The following is a 25,041-nucleotide window of genomic DNA, read 5'->3' on the forward strand; positions in this document are numbered from 1 at the left end:
AGCAAACAAACAATATTTACTTTTAACCATGTATATACTCATGTGACTGGTTTAACCATATTTTGTAATATAAATTGCAAAGTAGGCGGATGTATAACAGATAATTTATCTTTCTAAATGTATTCTTGTTTGTTTCCGCGTCAGTACATTTAATATAAAATATATAATAAATATAGCATGATTTATTCACGTTAATGGTAAGACTTTCATTTTGTGATCAACATGATATCTACAACTAATGATTGCATGATATTATATACTAACTGATATTGAATGTCTTACTGTTCAATAATCAACCTTATTACATGAGTACCTATCTATACTTAATGTAACAAGTGCAAAGGACCCAAGGGCAATAGTATTCACTTTTGATCGGCAAGCCGTTCATTAAGTGTTTTATTACAGTCATCAGAAATAAATTTTCACAATTTCTCCTGCAAAAGGATTGTGTAATAATACAGGTTATAGCTTGTCGATATATTTATTTACTTATTTATTTGGTTGGGTTTAACGTCGCACCGACACAATTATAGGTCGATATATTGAACAACAAACCGGAAATCCCGAGGTATTATTTGTATTGCGTAAGACATGCATGCATTATAAAGTCGGAAATACCAATACATGGTAATTATATATAATATCTGAATTGCCTCGAAACATTTGGTATCTACCATGTTTTTACAGTCGACATATAGATAGGAGGCCAAGAAAATGTGTTTATTTTGTGTAGGTTTTATTGAATTCTGGTGGCAGTATATGCAATACTTTATGCATAGTTTAGTTTAGACTACTTTGTTTCTACAGTGTAAGATAATCATATAGCAGCTTTTTAAACATTGTTATATACTGTATATGTATAGGGATTGATAAAGAAAAAAAGCTAAAAAGAGTTAGCTCATAAAGTTGAGCCAGAAGGGTCTCATATTGTCTCAAGTTGTCCACCTGCATGACACATTGCGATATCTAGACTGTTAATATGATTTATGGCGAGTACAACTTCGGTCTTATACCACAGTCACACATACGGCGCGGATAGCTACGTTTTGATACGGATAGAAACGTAGTAATCCGTATTGACCCGTACCTGAGCCGTACGGGTTGGTACGGATTGATACGGGTTACTACTTTAAGGTACGGCTCAGGTACGGATCAATACGGATCGATACGGATTACTACGTTTCTATCCGCGGCTAGACGTAGCTATCCGCGCCGTATGTGTGACTGGGGTATTAATGATAATCAAATCGATTTGGTAGCTTTCTAATACCCCAGTCACACATACGGCGCGGATAGCTACGTCTAGCCACGGATAGAAACGTAGTAATCCGTATCGATACTTTAAGGTACGGCTCAGGTACGGATCGATACGAATTACTACGTTTCGGATCGATACGAATTACTACGTTTCTATCCGTGGCTAGACGTAGATATCCGCGCCGTATGTGACTTGGGTATTACGTAGGAAAACCACATAGGAAAACCACTTAGATTTCGGTATTTCTTTGATCTTAACATGTTTTACTGCTATTATTAGTAAAAATGTAAACTTCGAAGTCACTGCGTATAGATATGTAAATTATGCGTATCTATCTCTTTATTTTGCTTACAAATAGATGTCATTTTCCAGCCGTTAATAATACTGAATTACGCCATATTCTTCATATTTCTGACAAGAAAGAAGTTCCAATTTCTATTATTTTTTATCGCAAATAAGTTTCAAATTTGGTGAACACTGATAATTAAACTGTTAGGTTAATACATTTCTTTGACCGATAAGACTAATTTCCCCGACACAAATGTCTAAACAAGATTTACCAGAAGGTTCCTTCTAGCGCATATAAATATGCTTAAGGGATATTGTTTTAGCATAATGTTACAGATGTTTAATAATGCAATGAGAAAAATATGTTCTGTCATTTTTGGTGCAAACTTAACTATTGACAATTCCATCCATCTTCCTTAAAAAAATTATCTAATGACAGATCTAATTTTAAATGAATTCCAAGGAATCTCATTTATGTGGTAATAAACCTATAAGTTTTAGATACTAGAGGACCTTTGAAAAGCCACAGAATCTTATATGACCTAATATATATGATAATAAGTTATTGTGAAAGAAGAAACAAGGGCGTTGAAGTTTATCAAATACGGAAGTAAACAAACTCGTTCTAAAAATCCAAAGAAGTGACTCGTAAGAACAGCTTATTCATGAGATCTACAAAGTATGCCCGTAAACCTGCATATCATTTTACACGCTTCGATTTTCAAAGACCTTATACGAACCAATATCAGCCTACAATTAAATTGTTGTTTATGTTGCAGTTTTTCGCCTCTTCATCCCGCAGTGTTACAGTGCCTTGAGGTTGTTTCTCTCCTTGGCTCCTCTGACTGGAGGAGCCCCTCCCCTGACCACCAAAACATTAGAATTAACGTGAGAAAGCTTAGCAGGGAAAATGACAAGAAAAAACAACACTGTTTGTACTTTCTATTTAAGTTTATTTCTTTAGACATAGCAAGACATAAACCCCGTATCATTTTTTGATAATAGTAAGATGCAGATAAACAAAAGAGTCATTGCTTATAATTCAACAGTCATTTTTTCCAGCCACTTTAATAACGTCTTCCGATAATGCTAATTGTGGGCTTTTTCTTTCCAGTTCGCTTTCTACCCAACGTACCACCCGCTGCAACGGCCCCTCAGCGTCGTTCTGTAACGCTCTTCCAGCTCCTTCCTGTTTAAATGATGCTGGTTCCGTTATCTCTGGTGGTTAGAATTTCTTCAGAACATTTTCAAACAGGTACTTTCTCTTGCTAATCTCTCGCCTCCTCACTACCGTAGTGATCCAACAACTCCAGATCAGATACCGTTTTCTCAATCGACCTATAAATAGGATCTTCTTTGAGAGCACGACACCATAGTACAGTTTTAGAAAAGGTTTTCATCATCGTCTTCCTATATTTATCTCTCATGTTGCAGAATTCGCGATTTCTAGCGACATTTAACGTGACACCCTCCGCCTCCATGTAGCAATGTCCTCTTTCACTGTATTTCGATTGCCACATTTTAAACGTTGCGTCTATAATGATACTCCACGGATCCTCTGTTTCGCCGTCGGAGGAATGCGTGGTATGAAAGTTTCATTTAAATCAAGCCAGTGCTTTCCGAGGAATTGGGCTGAAACTATTACAATAATGTTACAGTATGCCCAGTGGTTTAGGAGATTGATTGAATGAAAATGTCGACAACGGTCGGAAAATGAACGGACGAAAGGCGATCTTATGACAGTCTCATGTGAGCTTAAAAAAACAACAAGAGCTATCCGTAAGACAGCGCGTTCCACTATTCGGCGATTTGACAGTAAAATGAGTTTATGTCTCAATAAGAGACCTCTAGTTTAAAAGGAATATACACCAAAATATAAAAATACCCTACTTCTCAGAGGGGTTAAAGGTCAAGTATAGAAGGGATACTTTATTTTGATGGAATTAATTTATATCAGAAAAAACAGTCCAAGAAACTACATGCATATAAAGTATAAAGACTTTGCTAAACTCAAATTATATATCTATTTTTTTATCTATTTTTATCTTATTTTATTTATTTATTTATTTATTTATTTATTTATTTATTTATTTATTTATTATTATAGCAGATGATGATGATAAAGATACATTTTAAGTTTCAAGTCATTATCTTATATTGTACTAAAGTTATATCCAGAAAGCGAAGTTTGCCAAAAATCTTTAAGTATGAAAGGCGCATAATTCTGTAAAAAATATAATTAGAGTTATGGGGATTGTAACCACACATGCAGATGATGATTATAAAGTAATAGTTTTAATTTAAAGTCATTATCTTTTAAAGTACCAAAGATATGTCTACAAACGAAGCTTTCGGAAAAATTTAACATGAAAATAATTCCAAGTATAACAACTTGGTGACCTTGACCTTAAGTATAATGGGCCCAGTCCCTGCACATACTTTGTTTGTATGCTGGTCAATGTTTATGTGAACTTACAGTAAGATAAAAGCAATAGTAACAAAGATATGATAGAAAAACAAAGGTTGCCGAAAAACTTTAACCTTAAAAATAACCTAAGTATAACACCTTGGTAACCTTGACCTTGGGTATAATGGGCCCAGCCCCTGTACATACTTTGTTTGTATGCTGGACAATGTTTATGTGAACTTACAGTAAGATATAAACAATAGTAACAAAGATATGACAGAAAAACAAAGGTTGCCGAAAAACTTTAACCTTAAAAAGAACCTAATTATAACATCTTGGTGACCTTGACCTTGGGTATAATGGGCCCAGCCTCTGAACATACTTTGTTTGCATGCTGAAGAATGTTAATATTAAGTTACAGTAAGATATAAGCAATAGTAACAAAGAGAAAAACAAAGGTGGCCGAAAAACTTTAACCAAGAAAGGACACACGCCGACGCCGAGGCGAATAGAATAGCACCCCTGTTCTCCGAATAGTGGAGCTAAAAAGGGAAATCGAATCTTTATAATAATGTTTTGCTATCATATAATGAAAAGCTGGTTTCATATAAAGACAGAACGGTTCCATATATTACATTTTAATGCATATAAAGAGAAATCGAATCTATATAATAATGTAGGAAGTGGAACTAAAAATACAACCTTCAAGTAGGCACTATTTATTTTAGATATATGTGAAGTTAACTGCATCAAAGTACACAGTCTGAAAAAAAAGTTAAAATATTATTTTCTGAAAAAGTGTTATTTGATCTGAAAAAAATGATTTTGGGTAAAACATTTGAAAAAAATGGAGACAACTTTATTGTAAGCTTAGGTGATTTTATGCAAACCATGCACTTTTTACCTCTATGCATGAAAAAAGCATGCATAATTACTACAGTCTGAAAATATCAAGTAAATTACTGCTCTGGGGAAATTGTGACATTTTTTTTTGTGGTGAACTTTGTCAACAAATAGACGATTCTTTTGAAAAAGTCAAAACCCACAGAATTTCACAAGGTAAAACATGTTGAAATAGCTCCTGCTGAAAAGAGAACAATCTCTGCTACCCATATATATGCGTCAAATTATGGGAAAAAATATTTAGAAATATGAGAAAATCAAAGAAAACAATTTCAGGACATTTAGATGCATGACTGTGTTCTCCTGCATAGCATTTAATATAGATAGCTTACTTGATCTACAACTATCCATACGATCCCGCTTAAGGTGCGAGTCTAACATGTGCAAATTTAAACAACATTTCAAATTCTGCATTCATAATGCATAAAATGAAGTGATCAAATGAACATTATGTTTTATTTTAGCATTCGACATAGACCCAACAGGAACACAACATTCCAGTAACGAAATCCTATAGATATATAATCATTGTTATGTACACGACTGGCATTACGTATGGGCTCATATGAACTTTATAAAACCGTCAAGTCTTTGTTTTCTGGAATTCTTTCCGTTGATTATAGGTAAATATAAATATGTTTACTACTGTGTACTTAAAAGACAAAAGGCGATTGCACCTCAAAACATGTAATTAAAAAACAACATAAAAAAACAACAAACAAACAGAAGAACAAAAAGAAGCAAAACAAAACAGGGACTTGCAGACTCTTAATGAAGTTGATAAACTATTCAACTAAAAATATTACAACTGTTTTATAGCGAAAGGACGTAGATGAGTAGAGCCAAATATACTCTAACTCGGCCTGGCAAACGTTTGTGCAAAATCCAGTCGTGTCATTTTTAGTAACATAGGAAAACCACTTAGGGCAAAACGCTTCAGAACGCTCAGTATAATTTCTAGTTTTGGTCTGTTCGCACGGATATTAACACGATTCAGTGATATTATAATACAAACAAATATTCGTTTGTAAATACGACCTACATTATAGTCAAATAGTGCAAATATTTATGGCGTCTAGATATGTTTTACACGGGGCAAATGAATTTGTTGAATCGGATGATGACGCGGCATCCGACGAAAACATCCCGCTTTTATTTAACAAACTGCGACTAAATTTTAACCCCGATTCAATAGAACATATACAGCGTCTATCAGAAGAGACAGATACGGAGAGAGATGCACAAGCCGCCTTTGAAGATGCCATAAACAGTTTGAGTGACGCAAATACAGACAGACACAAGAGTTGTGCAAATTGTTCAAAAGACGTTCGCGTAGAAAATGTGTCAAGTTTTAGGAGAGGTCAGCATATTTCTATGCCCGGACAAAAGTTAAGAAAGTATGACAAATACACCCATAGGTTGACACACCGATATAAACATCATGCAATAATAAAGGAAATTAAACGAACAGCTGGGACAAGAGTTCAAATGGAATTGATCCATTTCTATAAAGATGATGACAAACACATTAAAGTGTGCAAGTCTTTAAAATCTTACGATCTAAAAGATGACGAAATATACATTATCGAATACGTTCGTCCACGGTATACAGCAGATGAAATTGTTCACAGAGCAGAGTCAATGCTACCAGAAAACGGGAACGACACACGCGAATTCAGGACATATAATCCAGGCACGAGCAACTGTGAACACTTTGCTACATGGTGCGTCGTTGGAGAAGGCGAAAGCTTTCAAGTTCAAAGTTTCCGGGCGAAAATTGCAATCGGCCTACAGCGATTGCTAGGAGATGGCAGTAAAATTGCGAAAGTGCTTTTGAGAATTCTTTATGTATCGTCCGATGAAATTGCAGCTAAACTAACAAATGTTGTTCCCGAATTCGTACTAGGTGCAGCCTCAGCTCTTTATTTGATATATTGTATTGTTATGACATTACTGCACATCAAAGATTACCGAAAAGGCCAAATGTGTTGGTCTTGTCTAAAAGGAAAGTTGCAGGATCTGTGGCTGTCTTTTGGAGTGTTTGGCGCCACATCTGCCGTAACATATATAATCTTACAGCTTATGAATCCGGTAGTTGGGATTCAACTTGTGATTAATTTGATCTTGTTATCGGTAGCGTTGCAATTGAGTGTGCCGAAGATAGGAAAGGCTTTGCAGTCTCCCTTTTCTGTGCAGAAGAATGAAATTAAAAATCTATCTGAAGTAGACATTGGTGATGTTGTATCCCTTAGAAAATACAAATTGGAACATGCTGTGATCGTGACAGAGGTTCATGAAGACAATGGCGATTCTGTAAAGGGTCGAATTCGAGGTGTACATTATGGATTGCCATGCCCTTTTGGAACTAGAGAAATAATGGAAGACTACTTTAAAGTGGACCTTACAATATCAAAGGTGAAATTGTTCGTCTGTTCACATTTGTTGACCTACGCACCAGAAACAGTGGTTTTTCGAGCTAGAAAACGAGTTGGCGAGACAAAATGGGCATTGGCTTCCAATAGGTCTGATCATTTTTGTTTCTGGGCAAAAGTTCAGCAGAGACCGAGGGGTGTCTGTGAGACTGGAACAATGGTGATCTAGAAGCATCCGCATCAAATGATTTAAGTTCTCTCTTTGTAGAAGAGAAAGAAGTGCACCTTGCAAATGACATGCAGTTGGGTGATGTTATCATGTATAAATCACTGGGAATTTTGACTGGAAAGGTGAATTTAGATGGTGAAAGGGGGCGACAGTTTAAAATTGAAATGATGATTTACGACAGCCGGTGGTATGGTCGACTGAAGACATATACCATCGACCTTAGCAAAGATCGTCTTTTTATTGAACTATATCATCCGGCTCATTGCCATCCAATGGCAGTTCGTGCAGACCGTGCAAAGAAAATGAAGGATAAAAAGGGCATACGGTGGACAGATAAAGGCTTTATTGAAGACTGCATTATGTTGAATCCATAATCAGATGTTGTATCAGGGCGGTGTATTATGCGAACGAATGTCTCCAGATGGGTCGAACGTCTGAAAGTGTGGGGGTTTTTTATTATAGATATTTAGGGGCCTTAAAATGTTTGTATTCATGTTCGGCTACGAATGAAAGTCTTCATGACCTTTCGAATATCTATTTTGTATTTTTCATCATTTGATGAATTTAAATGAATGTACATGTACAATTTATATAAAAATGAGGTATGTTATAGGTTTTTATTGTTAACATTCCATACCTTATATTTTACATAGTTCAGTGCGGATCAGCATGGAAAACCTGCTATCACTTTTTGTAATTTACATCAGTTTATCAATTGTGTACAGAATTTTTATACATTTCATTCGGTTGCTAAAATCACTTTAGATGTGTATAATTTACATGTCTCTTTTTTCCTTATACAAGTTCTGACTTTTTATTTAATGTCTGATGTACACATACTAATAAATAAAAAAAGACTTTTATTTCTCTTTTTTTTTCATCGTTCCATCAATTTGACTTATGTTGATAGAAAACAGAAAAGTGATCTGATCTTAAAGACACATTAAGGAGTGATGAGGTGCCTTGCTTTAACATGATTTTTTTCTATATTTCCAAGAAAAAACATGTAACGCATCAACATTATTTTAAGATAACAAAATGATTTCATGTCAAAATCTGTTGGTATCTTCAAACTCTCTCAACAATACTTCAAATGAGCGAATCTTTTTGGAATTGTCAGAAAAAAAAGTTACACACAAATTATGTTTTGGGTACCTGTTTCCTTCCTTACTGAATTAAAAGTGATATAATTCAAGAATGGGTCAATTTATTACAAAACTGTGATACCTTTTTATAGATCACCATTGCCAATTTTTATGCAATTTCCTGCATAAATACAGGAATCGAATAGCTTCAAATATTTCACTAATTTGTTAATTTCTGTTCTGAGAAAAAGAAGAATATATATATATGAACTTTATCCTAAGGCCCCCCCCCATCACCACTACCATTTTTATGCAATTTTCTGCATAAATACAGGAATTGAATAGCTTCAAGTATTTCACTAATTTGTAAATGTCTGTTCTGAGAAAAAGAAGAAAATGTATATATAAGACATCGTTTGATATAAAATAAACAACGAAATAAGTCTAGCAATAACAGATTTTATTACTAATGAGACGAAACCCCTGTTTTTCAAAGTCGCAAATTTAGCCAATAATTACGTTACAGTAGTAACTAACGCGAAAATTAACGGTTTTCATTAGAAATATTCTCGCAAATTTATAATAAATTGAATTTCGGATTTTTATTTATAATCGCTGTCATTGTTACATTTAATGTGTTTATATGCATGCTTCCAAAAAACGATAAATAACTGTAAGCATTGCTTTAATTTTCCGATAAATCGTTTTTAGATTAGGCGCGGTCATCCAAGCAAATGGTTACCATACCAAGTATTAAAGTTGAATTAATCCTGATAATACGTAATTGAAACACTGGATATTTTTAGATATTCAATTATGCAAAAGTCGAGCTTTAAACAAGCTTTAAAGTTGATAATTTTAGTATACATACTAAATTTAGTTTATTGTGTAATACACGACAGGCAGCGTGTTGTATCATTTTATGCGTCAGAATATCTCGCGTTATGTGGCTGAAACTTTTACTTTATATTGTCCAAAGATGATGATAACAATTAACATGTTTATTAAATCGACTGAGAATTATAATGGTAGCAATCAAATGGAATTTTTCAAGATTGGGAATGTTGACTTTCATGTCATTATTAACTGTATTTATTGGATAAATTTTGCGACTTTGTAAATCATCGGGGCTACATCAAATAAAATACAAAATCTTCAAATTGCGGAAATGTTTGTTGTCAGTTTTCCACCAAACAATGTCTGATATTCCTTTAACTGTCCTGAAAATTTCACGGAATTATCTTTGGTAGTTTTAAATTTATAGTGAAAATGCTACTGGTAGCGTTAGAAAAATTGTTAAGCGTATAGATACGGTGCGGATTATCAATATACTAAAAGGGAATAGGAAACCTAGGCATCCCTATTTACAGCAATGGGATTTTTTAAAATTAATTTCTTTGACCTTTCGCTCTACTATCATGAATTTATTAACAATCACAAAAATGTATAGCTATGAAATATGCTACCCTTCAAATATTTACTTAAGTAATATACTGCTTTTATTGAAGCCTTTAACGAAATCCGAACACTAATTGATACAGCAGCATTTCTCCACTTTTATGTTCGCCTAGTCTATATTAAACGGTTCTATATTAAGGATCTTACATGCCTACATGTGTGAGACAGCAACTTCCCTTCCAGAGTTGAAGCCGAACTATCGCGAGGTGTCTTATCAACGCTGTCCTGAGAATTGGGAAAAAACTATCGTTAACAGAAAGACCACTAAAGTTATTTTTCTTGGCTACCACGTAAATCAAATTATGCAAAATGTGAAATTGATTTAGACAGTCCTGGACCCAGAGATTTTTAATGGGTGGGGGTTCGGGATCGCACAAGCTTATGGCGAATGCGCGTAGCGCCGAATGAGAGTAGGTACCCGCTTCCATAAGGAATCGCCTTTGAATTTTGTTGTAATGTAGGTATGTAATGGCGGCCTCTGGTACAATTTTGGTTCTAACTTTGATGAGTCTAGGTCAATTCTCAGCCGAGTGGCGCGGTGACGGCGTAGGGGGTTGGGAATGTGAAGGGGAGGGCAATAAACATCAAACAATCTTATTCTGTTGTACTTACTACCTAAAAGGATTGCGGGTGTTGTTAATGGTTATTCAATATATCAATATGATTTTTTTTTAAATGTAACTAAGAGAATAATAAACTTTAATGAGTATTAAAATAAACATTGAAATGTTGTAAACAAACAAACAAACAAACAAACAAACAAACAATATCTACTTTTAACCATATACTCATGTGACTGGTTTAACCATATTTTGTTATATAAATTGCAAAGTAGGCGGATGAATAACAGATAATTCATCTTTCTAAATGTATTCTTGTTTATTTCCGAGTCAGTACATTTGAAAATATGGCATGTTTTATTCACGTTAATGGTAAGACTTTCATTTTGTGATCAACATGATATCTACAGCTAATGATTGAATGATATTATATACTTATTGATATTGAATGTCTTGCTGGTCAATAATCAAACTTATTGCACAAAGTCCAAAGGACCTAAGGGCAATAGTAATCAATTTTGATCGGCAAGCCATTCATTAAGTGTTTTATTACATGACATAAGAAATAAATGTTCATATTTTTCTTCTTCAAATTAAACTATGGACAGGGTTGTGTATTAATACAGGTTTTTTCTTGTAAGTATTTTGAACAATTTTATATACATATCACACCGGAAATCCCGAGGTATTATTTGTATTGCGAAAGACATGCATGCATTAAAAGTCGAAAATAGATAAAATATACTGCATAATAAAAATTCCAGATTCGTTTCATTTATAGGCTCGATGAGATATAATTTGGTTATCCTTAAATTAACGTATTTCCAATATACGCAGATAATATTATACATCAGCTCCATCAGTTTTTTACTGTACGGATTAAAGCCCCACCACAGAATACAGAACAATTGTATTCTTTTGTGTTCCCATGATGGTAATTCTATATGAATTGCATCGAAAAATTTGGTATCTACTATGTTATTACAGTCGACATATAGCTAGGAGGCCGAGAAAATGTGTTTAATTTGTATAAGCTTTATTGAACTGTGGTGGCAGTATGTGCAATACTTTGGGCATTTAGTTAAGTTTAGACTACTTTGTTTCTACAGTGTAAGATAATCATGTAGCAGGTTTTTAAACTTTGTAATATAATGTATATGTATAGGGATTGATAGGAAAAAGAACTAAAAAGAATTAGTTGATAAAGTCAGGAAGGGTCTCAAATTGTCCACCTGCCATAGCTGTATTATAAGCACGATTTTCATGAAGTTTATGTGAGGAAAATAGTACGTCAATATGTTGAAGTGGGTATTTGAATGATGTTTAAATTAAAATGACAAAAGGCGATAGAATCTCTTACCAGTATATATAAAACGCATGACTGCTAATATCATTCATGGCGAGTACTACTTCGGCCTTAATGATAATCAAATCGATTTGGTAACGTAAGAACCACATAGGAAACCCACTTAGATTTCGGTATTTTAACGGTTGCGAAATGCTTTGATCTTAACATGATAACTGCTATTACATGTATTAGTTAAAATGTAATCTTCGAAGTCACGGCGTGTAGATTATGCGTGTCTCTTTATTTTGCTTGTAAATAGTTGAAAGTTTCATTTTCGCCATATTCTTCATATTTCTGACGAGGAGGAAGTTCCTTTTTCTATAACTTTTTATTCCAAATAAGTTTCAAATTAAGTGAACCCTGATAATTAAACAGTCAGGTTAATACACTTCTTTAACGGATTAGTCTGATTTCCCCTATACATGTCATCATATTTTAATTAATTTCTAAATAAGCAGTTTATTGTACTTACACACTTTTTGTTTACATTTACTTATTTATTAAAATGATAATAAATGTTCAGAGTATAGATCTTGTCACTAGCCTATGTAAGATATGCTTTCAAGTTCATTTATTATAAATAATATTTTCTTTTTCATTTCGTTGAGGGGTTGGAAAGGCAACTAGTTTAAACCGCATGTAGCGGTTATAAAAGTGCAGTGTTGCTGAGTTTATAATCAAGCTAATATGACCACAGTGACAAGATGGAAATTTTGTAGTATTTATGCTTTCCCTTGGTGTTGTCTTTGGGGCATACTACAAAACATGGAGTGGAGTCGTGGAGTGGAGTCATGGAGTGGAGTCGTGGAGTGGAGTCAAAATTGGAGTGGAGTCATGGAGTGGAGTCAAATTTGGAGTGGAGTAGAGTCAAAATTGGAGTGGAGTCATGGAGTAGAGTCAAATTCGGAGTGGAGTGGAGTCAAAATTGGAGTGGAGTCATGGAGTGGAGTCAAATTTGTTTTATCAAGAATATTATTTATTGATATTTTATAACTATTCAACATAATAATGCTTTTGTCTTACATTGATTGTAGGTACACGCACGGGGGAGGAACTGTTACACGAGACTCGGTTGTGGAGGATATCATGTTACAGATTTAGGATGCTTCTGTTACAGTATTCCTGGATAACGTTACAGCATTCGGAGGATAATAATAGCTGTCGGTATTTTGTTTGCCAAAGATGTGGTAAAGATTTATCTCTTTTTCCAAAAATAAAAATTGTTTTTCTAGATCAGTGATATGCACGTCTGTTGAGACATGACCTGCGAAACACAGTATATTGATGTCAGTCAAGCGTTTTATGAAAAAAAAATTGAAATTTTGATAGAAAAATATCTAAAAGAAATTGATTAAAAGATATTCCAACCGTATTTCGTGCAAATTTGCATTGATTAAAACCCTCTTCAAGCATGGACTTATAAAACGAGGTAGAAAAATTACTTTTGATCTAATATTTCGTGGTTTTATAGAATGTTGCAGTTTAGCAGGATATGTTACAGTTGTGGGGTGCTGCTTTCGAATGTGTTACAGATTTAGGATGATACTTTTTCCTTCTTCAGGATTCTGTTGTTAGATGTAAATACTGCTAAACAACATTTATTTTGTCATTTGAGGCAGTCAGACATGTACTAGAGTGGCGTTGCTGTAACGACGTTTAAAAAAACAGGAAAGTCCACCTAACGGGAGAAGATGTTGGTTGTGATATGTCAAGAATCACATATGATGAACAGCTGATGATACAAGTTATGCAGAGCAAATCTCCCATCCCTTTTCCATGCAAATTGACCGATCGTTTGAACAATCTCTAAATACATCGGTTGTTAAATGTTTTTCCATAACCTCTAAATAAATCACCAAAGATATCGCGGAGAGTGGGTTACTATGTTTAGAAGGTAACTCCTAATTTTTGAATAACCCGAATTTAATGTGCTCGTGGTTGCATTTACGCAATGCCTACAGTCCTGAAACATGCCTTCTAATGGCGCACAGTCCTGAAAGGCCCTTGACACCGTCATACACACAAAGACAAAGACGCATATACTTTTAGATGAAGATCCTGAAACATTATACATTTTAACTTTGAATTGCATATAAAATCTTCTGTTAAATGATTTAGGCTCCTAACTGTGACCAAACAGATTCAATGCTTCAGATTAGCCTATCTGATTGTGCATGCTTGCCAAATCTTCATTGCGCAGAAATAAAGTTTTATTGCACATGTGCGAGTTGTCGTGAGAAAAACCAATTAATTTCTTAAGTTTTCCATTACCGATTCCGAGAGGATATTTTCTTTTAAGCTTATTAGTAATTAAAATCATTGATAAAGATACGCATCGCCAAGCTCTTCTGAAGCTAGGACACATCGTACAGGTACTATTTATGAAAGAACAGCTTAGTAAAGTGCGAACGACGATTCAATTCGAATTGGTGATAATGGTATCATATACATTAGATATAGAACACTAGCTTTCCATTGAAAATGTTTATATATTATTTTATTATATATAGCTGTTGAATCAGATTTAGAATTTAGAAATTAGAAAAAATGCACTTGGTATAATATATTTGTTACATCTTACAAAAAATCCCGCATAATTCATGATATCTAAATTTTATTTTCTATCCTGGTATTGTATATTGTCAAAATGTATTCCAAAAAGTATCATCCTAAATCTGTAACACATCCAGAAGAAGCACCCCACAACTGTAACATTCTATAAAATCACGAAAAATTAGACCAACATTGATTTTTCTACCTCATATTATAACTGCATGCCTAAAGAGGGTCTTTATCGATGCAAATGAGCATAAAATATGGTTGAAACATATTTTAATCAACTTCTTTTAGATAATTTTCTATCAAAATTTTGGATTTTGTCATTAAACGCTTGATAGACATCAATATACTGTGTTTCACGTGTTAAACCATGTCTCAGCAGACGTGCATATCATTGATCTAGAAAAACAGTTTTTACTTTTGCAAAAAAGAGATAAATATTTACTATTTTTTGGCAAACAAAACACCGACAGTGATTTTTATCCTCCGAATGCTGTAACGTTATCCAGGAATACTGTAACAGTATTCAGATAAAATTTAGATATTTAAACTTGTTACATAAATAATTTAATATTTGTGATTATGCATATTAGTGTTTGAAATTGTTTATGTCCACTGATGTTGCAATATTGACTACCGTTTAGCTCGGGTAAAAAAAATAAGTAGCATGCATGTTGGTGTTATTAATTTTATTGCTGACAAAATTTCTATTGTATCCACCCGCAACCTGCAGCCCGAAACCCGCAATTTAGTGTACATGTATATATTTTGCGGGCTGCAGGTTGCTACAATGAAACATTTTCCCATTTTAGCAACCCGCAATTTAGTGTTACTGTATTAAATGGTTGCACATTTTTACTCAAAAAATGACGAGTTGAGTACAATAAGCCTCTGCAATTTTGTCAGGTGTGATGTTGATCATTGAAAAAATTCTTGTATTTTAAGTTTATACTAATTTCTTTATTCTCGATTGCGAAACAAGTTCTTACAACTTAAGATTAATCGCTCTCGAGACTCATTCCAGATGGAATTAACCTCGAGTTAAGATGTTTTAGTTGTCTTGTAAAATGAAAAACGCAATAGGTATTTAAAAACAAACTCAAACTCATCACAAATTGCTGTATCTCGTACAAAAATGATAGAATTTTGAGATTTCACAAGTTATTCTATTATTCTGAGACCTGGATGCCCAGGTCAAACCTAAGTTATGATTATTTTTATATGCTCCAGTATACCAGCGTGTACACCTCATTCAAATAATTATTTTTATAATTTGGCTTTAACGATTTTTTTATTCCGATGTTACTTTTTTCCCAAAAAATTGCTTTACAATGAAAAACCGCAATGAAAAATAACCACCGGTTAAGGAACTACACATAGAGTAGCATTATTTATTGAACGATCCTCGTATTCATGAGTGTCAAAAAGTTAGCGATGTTTTAAATCCATGTGTATAGCGTGTGCAAATTTTAGCAAATTTCTGATTTCCTGACTTATGATAGCACATTGTTGTGGTACATTACAATTTTAATTACAAATATTTGCGAATTTTTACAATTTGCCAAAACTTTCAACCTTGTTAACTTTACCACTTCTACGGTATGTTTCTGTGCATCTAAAACTCTGTCTATTACTTGGATTTTTCATTAAGGAGGTAGGTTACCTTCGTATTTGTATGTGCGCATGTCCAACCGGAAGCTAACGTGACGATTTACGACTACGTTTACGACAAGCTAAATGTGTTTGTATATTCATTCTTCTGAAAAAAAATCATGAACCTGTCTTCGATCTGATGCTTTATGGTTTAATAATGCAGAAATAATGAATAAATTGCCGCAGAAACGCTTCAAAACAATGTTGCCTTAAAATGACGTCATTGACGTCATGACGTTACGTGTCAGTAACCGCGCAAAATTAATAGCTTTTATCTTGAAAGTACGTAATTCTGTGCATTTTCTTTATTTTAACTATTTTCAAATAACCATTATTTGCTGAAATATTTTTTATGAGTCTTTTGCTCTGAATAATAATCAATATTTTGCTTCTTTTTCGTAGTTATATTGAAATGTTATGCGGAATGTAAGAAAATGGATGATGATAAGCAATGTTATTTGGAATATAGTTGGGTGAAAGGTTACTTGTTACGGCCATTTTCAAATAGAAAAGATAGCAGATTGATTTGTAATACCTATTTTTCAGGTTCCGTTGATAATTTGTTACTTATGGACTAAAACTAAGATCTAAAATTGTTCAGATTTCAGTAGAAAATTGTGGTTTCTTGAATTGAATTGATGTTACCATGGAAACGAAGCCCGTGACCTATGAATCTAAATGTAAAATTTAAAAGCGTTGACACTGGTCTATTTAAGAAACACGACTTCGGCTTTTTATTTTCATTTCAACACTATCTATGAGAATAATAGCAGCATGCTGAATGATTTTTCCCTGAAAAATTCCAGACGAGGGGTACTGCTGTAAGTATTCTAAGCTGTGAAATTTGTTTGAATAAATGCAAATAACACGAAAATATAACTTACATTAGAAATAATATGTTTTAAAGCTACATCAACTAGAAAAATAATCTTATTCAATACTTTTTATAAGAAATTACGACAAAAAGCAAGATATAAGCTGTTTTAAACATCTCTGTTGCCATGGTTACTTTAAAGTTTAAGAAAAATAGGGTACCATGTAAAGTGCTTGGTATTTTGCTAATAATATTACCCAAATATTCCATGTTGGTCATTAACAGAATGGCACTGAAGCCGTCGAAAACCCACATTTTTATACATGGTTGTTTAAAAATGAGAGAAAATGCGTTACCATGGAAACACGAGCCCCGCGACATATACATTTTAAACTTATATTAGAAAGCTAACGTGCATATTAGTAAAATTATCAATTATGCAGACTTCTACGGATATCAATGAAATTAAAATACACTGAAAAGTGTTAAATATCCGTATTTTCCTTCTTCTTTCAATATGAAAAACCTTTGGAGGGCTGTGTTCTTCAAACCTGGATAAAAAATGAACTTGAAGGGACAGAGACAAACGAAATTGAGATTGTAGCAGTTAAAACTTCATATTACACGAAATACAAAAGAATGCTGTGGTTCAACTAATCTGAATTTACCCTTGTAACAAGGTAACCTACCTCCTTAATTTTCACCATTGTGTGTTTATCACAGGTAACTAACTACCTTCTGGAAATATATTGGGCAAATAATTTAGTTAATTTATTCCTATTTCATCTATATACATACATATCAAAATAAAATACATGTAATCTTAAAATCTCAGCCAAGTTTGATTCTGGGCTACACCTGTATACTGTAAGTCAAGAGTTGTCGGCCCTTCAGGTTAACACAATTTGTTACATATCACCTTGTTAGATCTAGTACATTACATGTATCTTGATTTCTTTAGGAATCCTAATCATATTTATATACAATATGAAATGATCTTAAGATTTAGATCAGGGGTGATTAAAAGGCAAATCAGACTAAAAAGTCTAGCAGAGTCAGAGATATAAGGCTTTCATCAATAAAAAAAAATTATTCCCACGTTTACACTTTCATTTCTGCATCAATCCAAATGATATTTATGAAGAATTAAAATCTGGTGCAAGTGTGATGGTAAGATCTGTTAAGAAATAGGGCTGTGTCATAACCATTTATGCTTGTAATGTTTGAAAGAAAATTCTCTTCAAATGGTGACATTGACCTAATGATTCCAATAGCCCCTTCATCCCAGTGGTCTCAAATGCATTTCACAGATAAGAAACATGTATTTTATAAAGTTTCACCTAAAAGTCTGTTACTTTTAATTAACAAAAAAAAAAAAAAACAACAACAACAAGAAAAACAACATGTTATCTCCATGTAATGAACATTTAATATATAAATGCAAATGCCATTTCAAATTTAAATGATAAATCCAGTGCTACATCATGAAATGCTACAATTTTTTTATCATATTTAATTGGAATTGACACCACTATGATAATGCACAACCTTTCTCCTGTCACTTAAAATGAAAATTAATGTAGGCAACAACCATCCAATATACCCTAATTAAACCTTCAAATATCTAATCAACCACATGGTAGGTGTTAGAAATACATGGAACTAGAACATAGATATAGACACTACATTTATTATTTCAGAAATATATTATATATATACTGACTCGCATTTTCTCTAAAGGGCAATAAAACAGGAATTTAGATGGAGTTTCACAGGCTTAATACAACATTTCAAAATTTTGACTCAACGATTTCACTCCAAATTTGACTCCACCCCAAAATTTGACTCCACTCCAAATTTGACTCCACTCCACGACTCCACTCCAATTTTGACTCCACTCCACGACTCCACTCCATGTTTTGTAGTATGCCTGTCTTTGGGCGGTTTTTTATCCTTCTTGCTCTGATGAAAACACCAAGTTAGGTAAAAAAGAGGAATGGAGCTGATATCAGGCCAACACTGTCCAAACAGTTGTCCAATTTCTTTAAGAATGTTAAGAAGCAAAATATGGATAAAACTCCATCATACAAGATGAGATCCACTATATACAATCTAACGTGTGCTGACTAAATTGTGCAAACTTATTAATTAAATGACACCCTCCCACATTCGTTATTGTAATGATGTCAAACTAAAGGCAGCAAAAAGATATTTTATTTCTATTGTTGCAACTTCTGTATTGTACCAGCTGTCTTGAAAAATCTAATATACATTTTCCTATTTGTGTTCAACATGCATTTAAATGTCTGCATTCAGGACTTGACAGCTAGTTTGTTGTGCGTTTATACGGGTATATACCCATATTGTTTTTTTCTTTGCAAATCCATAACTTGAAATCAGCCACCATAAGTTAATTAAATGTTATTAAAAAGTTGATGATGTATAAAATGTTTAAACCATAATTTGACACCTGATTACAAAATATTGCAAACACAAAAACAAATCAGTTTATTTTGCATATCCTAAGATGTGATAAAGTTAAACATAATTCATAAATATTTTGGTGTAAAACACTTGACATGCTTGGGTTTTCCCTGTTTATCAGCTGATGCTCACATGATGCATAACCTTGACTTGTTAACCGGTTTTTATCGCACTCTGCAGGATATTATGCAATCTTCGACTTGTTACTAGCCGGTCATAGAGAATATTTGTCTATCGGACTAGCGTTCCTTGATCGATAATTTCAATAACTTTCTATCAAACTAAGAAGTTTGGGCAACAATATCGTCGACGTCGGGTATTGGAAACTGAGGATGCGTTGCTTCTGGCGAGATTTCAACTGGCAATCTCTGTAGGTTAGGAGTTACTTTCGAGCTGTAATGGTGATGCACGTCCGGACATTTATTCTGGCACGGCGGGGACCTGGCCAGAACAAGCTAACTGGATAGCTCCTTCATGAAAGAATTCTATATTACAAGCAGGGTTTCGAACCCACATCCTGCGCTGATATCTGATACAGTTTTAGTTAATACCTGATCACTAACTCACGTATTTATGAGTACTAAAAGGGAAACCGTGTTATTTAATCACGGGAAACCTATTATTTCCTCGGGAATTTACAGGGCGTGAATTTCGACTTCATTCATCTAACTTGCATCGCTCCTGTATAGCAGCGTCCTGGTGCCAATAGAGAGATTTAAATTGTCTTACGTAGGACTTACTGTCTCCTACGTAGGACTTAGTATCTCCTACGTAGGACTTAGTATCTCCTACGTAGAAGATATTAAGTCCTACGCAGGACATAGTATCTCCTACGTAGGACTTAGTATCTTCTACGTAGGAGTTAGTATCTCCTACGTAGGACATATATAGTATCTTTGAGCTACGAGCATCACAAACAAACAAAAATCCGCTATTTTGGCTATTTTAAGGGCCGTAACTCTGTAATTAGCCCTAAAATCTCAAGAAGAATGCCAAATGTGCATGGTCACATCACGATAAAACTCATGCAAGGCTTCCTGAATTTACATCAAATACTTTTTGAGCTAGGCACGTCATTAGGTGAAAATGAGCATTTTTGACTATTTCAGAGGCCATAACTTTAGAGCCAGACGAAAAATAGGATGTGCGCAAGGTCATATCATGATAAAGACTCACGCAAGATTTCATCAAGTTATATCAAATAGTTTTTGAGCTAGGCGTGTCACAAGGTCAAAATGTGCATTTTTTACTATTTCAGGGACCATAACTCTGGAAAAAGGCGGAGGAGCCAGACGAAAAATAGGAGGTGCGCAAGTTTATATCATGATTAAGACTCATACAAGGTTTCTTCAATTTATATGAAATTCTTTTTTTATGAGCTAGGCGCATCACAAGGTGAAAATGGGCATTTTTGACTATTTCAGGGGCCATAACTCTGGAAATAGGGGTCGGATCCAGACGATAAATAAGTACACACGTTCATATGATAAAGACCCATGCAAGGTTTCATCAATTTATATCATATACATTTTGAGCTAGATGCGTCACAAACTGTTCGAACGGACAGACGCACGGAAAAGACGAAATCTATATGCCCCCACCACTCATAGTGGGGGCACAATTATATACACCAAAGTGAGATTTCTAACCCAGTGGTTCTTGTTATAAACATTACACCACTCTCTATTATCCTTCATTGGATTTTGGAGATGAATGTTTGATCTTCAGATGTGACCTTGATCAGTGCCTTTGCATGTGGAACTGTTGGGATTAGCATGTTGTCTTGACGAGTAGACCATTAAGCCACTTTCATTACATCAACAAGTTAATTGCGATTTTGATCTTCGGTAGTCACGATAAGAACAAGAGCCGTATGTTAACAGTGCTCACTTTAAGGATGTAGGAACGCGCTTATTCTAACGTTAAGATTATTTTCATACTCTGTGAGCTTGAAGAACATTAGTTTCCAAGACAAACAAGAGAAGAAAAAAACATACGTCACCGAACTCGTTTTAATTTTATAGTGCATTTCCTTCACCCACAGTTAAACCGTTTCTGAAATTTTCAAAATGGTGATACTTTTTAAACATATAATATCCCACTTAATGTTATAGGGATTTCAGGTGTTACAGGTTAATATGAATACAAGGTGATGTCAGTATTATATAAGCATAAATGCCACTAACAAATCTCTTTCATTTTTACATGTTAACATAATTACCCCACCCACATTATTTGAAATGAAAACGTATTTAGATCTACAAAAAAAAATCTGACGTTCAGATTTTCAAAATATTTTGCAGCTTTAATGACGCATAAACTGCTTCAAAATGGAAAGAAAAAAATGGGGTCAACGTGCATCTGAGAGATTCATTAAGAAAAAACTGTTAAAAACTGGTGAATTTTGATATTTTTTGTTCTTTTTGTTTTAATTTATATTTTGTAGATAATATAAAGGGATATCTTGAAAACTTTTATTTCAATTATAGCTTATCACTACATGTGTCAGTCAAGAAAATATCAAAACCAAACTTGATCTACTTTAATAGATATTTGAAATTACCTACCCCTACCCCATTGTAAATCTAACGTCAATTTTAGGCAAATGCTAGCCAAAAATAAGAGTGAAATTTTTTTTTTCGCAAAAGTAGAATCTATTCGGTTACTCCCGCGTAGATCCTGTTTTGGTAAAGCAACTTGAGTTCAAGTTTGTTCAGCCAAATCATGCTATTAATTCAAATGCCCTGCATGGCTTATTACTGCATACTGCAATATAAAACATTAGCATTTTCATTTAATGATTCATCTGTGTAAATAAAGTATACTAACCCAGCAGCACCAACTGGTTCTTGGTAAGCTTCCTCAGCATATGGGTCCCTCCTAGCATATCCATCATCATAAGTCTCTTGTGCTGTGTATGTTTGTGCACACTGTAAAAGATAAGGCCTTTCCTTGAAAAAAACAATCTATTTGTAATTAAGTAACAACAAAAAATACTAGCAACCATGATAAAGAAACCATTATGGGTATCAGTTATAGTCATTATAATAATAAAAACAGACCTCATGTTTGTATACAGCTTAGTGCTTTGATTATTAAGCTACTGTTTATAAAATCACGTTCATAAAACTTTGTGTTGTGTTATACTCTTGCTGGAAAAAATATTTGCACATGAAAGTGGAAAAGCCAAAAACTGACTTAAACAATGGATAACAGGATCATGTCCAATATCATCATACTCTGGTACAGCTGGAGGAGGCCTAGACATAGACACTGCTGGTGGAATGCCACGTCCTCGAGGAGCACATTTAGTAGGTGGTGCTGAACCTCTCCCCCACTTGGGCTCCTCTAGCAAAAGTGCCCCTCTTTGAGGAGCACCTCGCATAGCTGGAGCACCACGGGGAGCTGGGGCTCCTCTAGTTACAGGTGCTGGTGCTCCTCTTGGAGCTGGAGCACCTAGTGGAGCAAGAACATCTCTTAGTGGTGGGGCTCCTCCTCTGCCAACTGGTGGACCTGCAGCTCCGCTCTGCACAAGACAACTTCTCCATAAACTTTTATATATGCTAATACAATCATATTACCCACAAACAAAACTTGCCTTTCATGATGTAAATCTAACAATTACACTGATAAATTATATATGAAGTATAGTATAAATGCATTAGGATTCGTTTTTTGTTTGTTTGTGTTGGGATTAACGCCGTTTTTCAACAGTATTTCAGTCATGTAATGGCGGGCAGTTAACCTAACCAGTGTTCCTGGATTCTGTACCAGTACAAACCTGTTCTCCGCAAGTAACTGCCAACCTCCCCACATGAATTATCAGAGGTGGAGGACTAATGATTGCAGACACAATGTCGTTTTATCAAATAGTCACGGAGAACATACGCCCCGCCCGAGGATCGAACTCACGACCCCGCGATCCGTAGACCGACGCTCTACCTACTGAGCTAAGCGGGCGGATTCGTATCTTTATTCTTATTATTTGTGTTTCAGCAGATTAGAAATAATATCATCAAGTATGTTTGCAAACAAAATAATACTCTAAAATAATATACTTAATACCTTTAATCTCAATTTTGGCGGCCTTTGAACAGTACTGGTGATATATCACTCTACTGTATATAAGTATTTTACTCCTGACTCCTCAAACTAGCGTGGCATAAACCAATGTCTTCATCCCTAAAATAATAATATTTCCGTCGTAGACAAAATTGAACATATCAAAAAGGATGGATAAAAAGGGATATCTGTGAGAAAAAATAAAATCTTAATGAAAACCTTGAACGTTTTGTTTTTAAAAAGGCACCTCAAAATTATGACCCTTTTACGCTTTCACATAGAAAAAAATGACCGGTAGTTTTACTTGAATAACACATTTATTAGTTTTTTTTTGTTAAACAGCTATCTTATTCATAACATATTTAATACTTTATCATACAGATGACTTGTACTAACAAGAGGGTCATGATGACCCTGGATCGCTCACCTGAGAAATATGAGCTACATGTTTCAAAAGTCAAACTGATGAATTTTAGAAATTTTTTGGAAGATTTTCTGATGTACAATCAAGTAACCCCTGGGGCGGGGCCAATTTTACCCCGGGGGTCATAATTTGAACAAAGTTTGTAGAAGTCTACTTGGCAATGTTACATGTCAAATATCTAAGATCTAGGCCTTCTGGTTTATTTTTAGAAAAATTTTGAAGATTTTCCTATGTAAAATCAAGTGACCCCTGGGGCGGGCTCAATTTGACGCTGGGGGGTCAAGATTTGAACAAATTTTGTAGAGGTCCACTAGGCAATGCCACATGTCAAATATCTAAGATCTATGCCTCCTGGTTTATTTTTAGCAAATTTTGAAGATTTTTCTCTGTACAATCAAGTAACCCCATGGGGCGGGGTCAATTTGAGCCCGAGGGTCATGATTTGAACAGTTTTGTAGAAGTCTACTAGGCAATGCTACATGTCAAATATCTAAGATCTAGGCCTTCTGGTTTATTTTTATAAAAATTTTGAAGATTTTCCTATGTAAAATCAAGTGACCCCTGGGGCGGGGTCAATTTGATCCTGGGGGGTCAAGATTTGAACAAATTTTGTAGAGGTCCACTAGGCAATGCTACATGTCAAATATCTAAGCTCTAGGTCTCCTGGTTTATTTTTAGAAAATTTAGACGATTTTTCTATGTACAATCAAGAAACCCCATGGGGCGGGATCATGATTTGAACAAATTTTTGTAGAAGTCTACTAGGCAATGCTACATGTCAAATATCTAAGATCTAGGCCTTCTGGTTTATTTTTAGAAATTTTTTGAAGATTTTCCTATGTAAAATCAAGTGACCCCTGGGGTGGGATCAATTTTGACCCCGGGGGTCATGATTTGACCAAATTTTGTAGAGGTCTACTAGGCAATGCTACATGTCAAATATCTAAGCTCTAGGCTTTCTGGTTTATTTTTAGAAAAAAAATGAAGATTTTCCTATGTAAAATCAAGTGACCCCTGGGGCTGGGTCATGATTTGAACAAATTTTGTAGAGCACTAGGCCTTCTGGTTTATTTTCAGAAAATTTTGAAGATTTTTCTATGTACAATCAAGTAACCCCATGGGGCGGGGGTCAATTTG

General features: G+C 34.4%; 1 protein-coding gene across 1 annotated transcript in view; it reads right to left on the reverse strand.

Moving 5' to 3' along the window:
* Positions 1 to 22,159: 22,159 nt before the first annotated feature.
* Positions 22,160 to 25,041, reverse strand: part of LOC123524715 (KH domain-containing, RNA-binding, signal transduction-associated protein 2-like) — a 63,989-nt gene continuing 61,107 nt past the window's right edge. Inside the window, exon 7 of the mRNA XM_053538537.1 lies at positions 22,160 to 22,348. Within this exon, the coding sequence (XP_053394512.1) occupies positions 22,175 to 22,348 (174 nt within the window). The 3' untranslated portion in view covers positions 22,160 to 22,174. The remainder of the gene's footprint in view (positions 22,349 to 25,041) is intronic.

This window comes from Mercenaria mercenaria, chromosome 3 (genome assembly GCF_021730395.1).
Source record: "Mercenaria mercenaria strain notata chromosome 3, MADL_Memer_1, whole genome shotgun sequence".
Taxonomy (NCBI): Eukaryota; Metazoa; Mollusca; class Bivalvia; order Venerida; family Veneridae; genus Mercenaria; species Mercenaria mercenaria.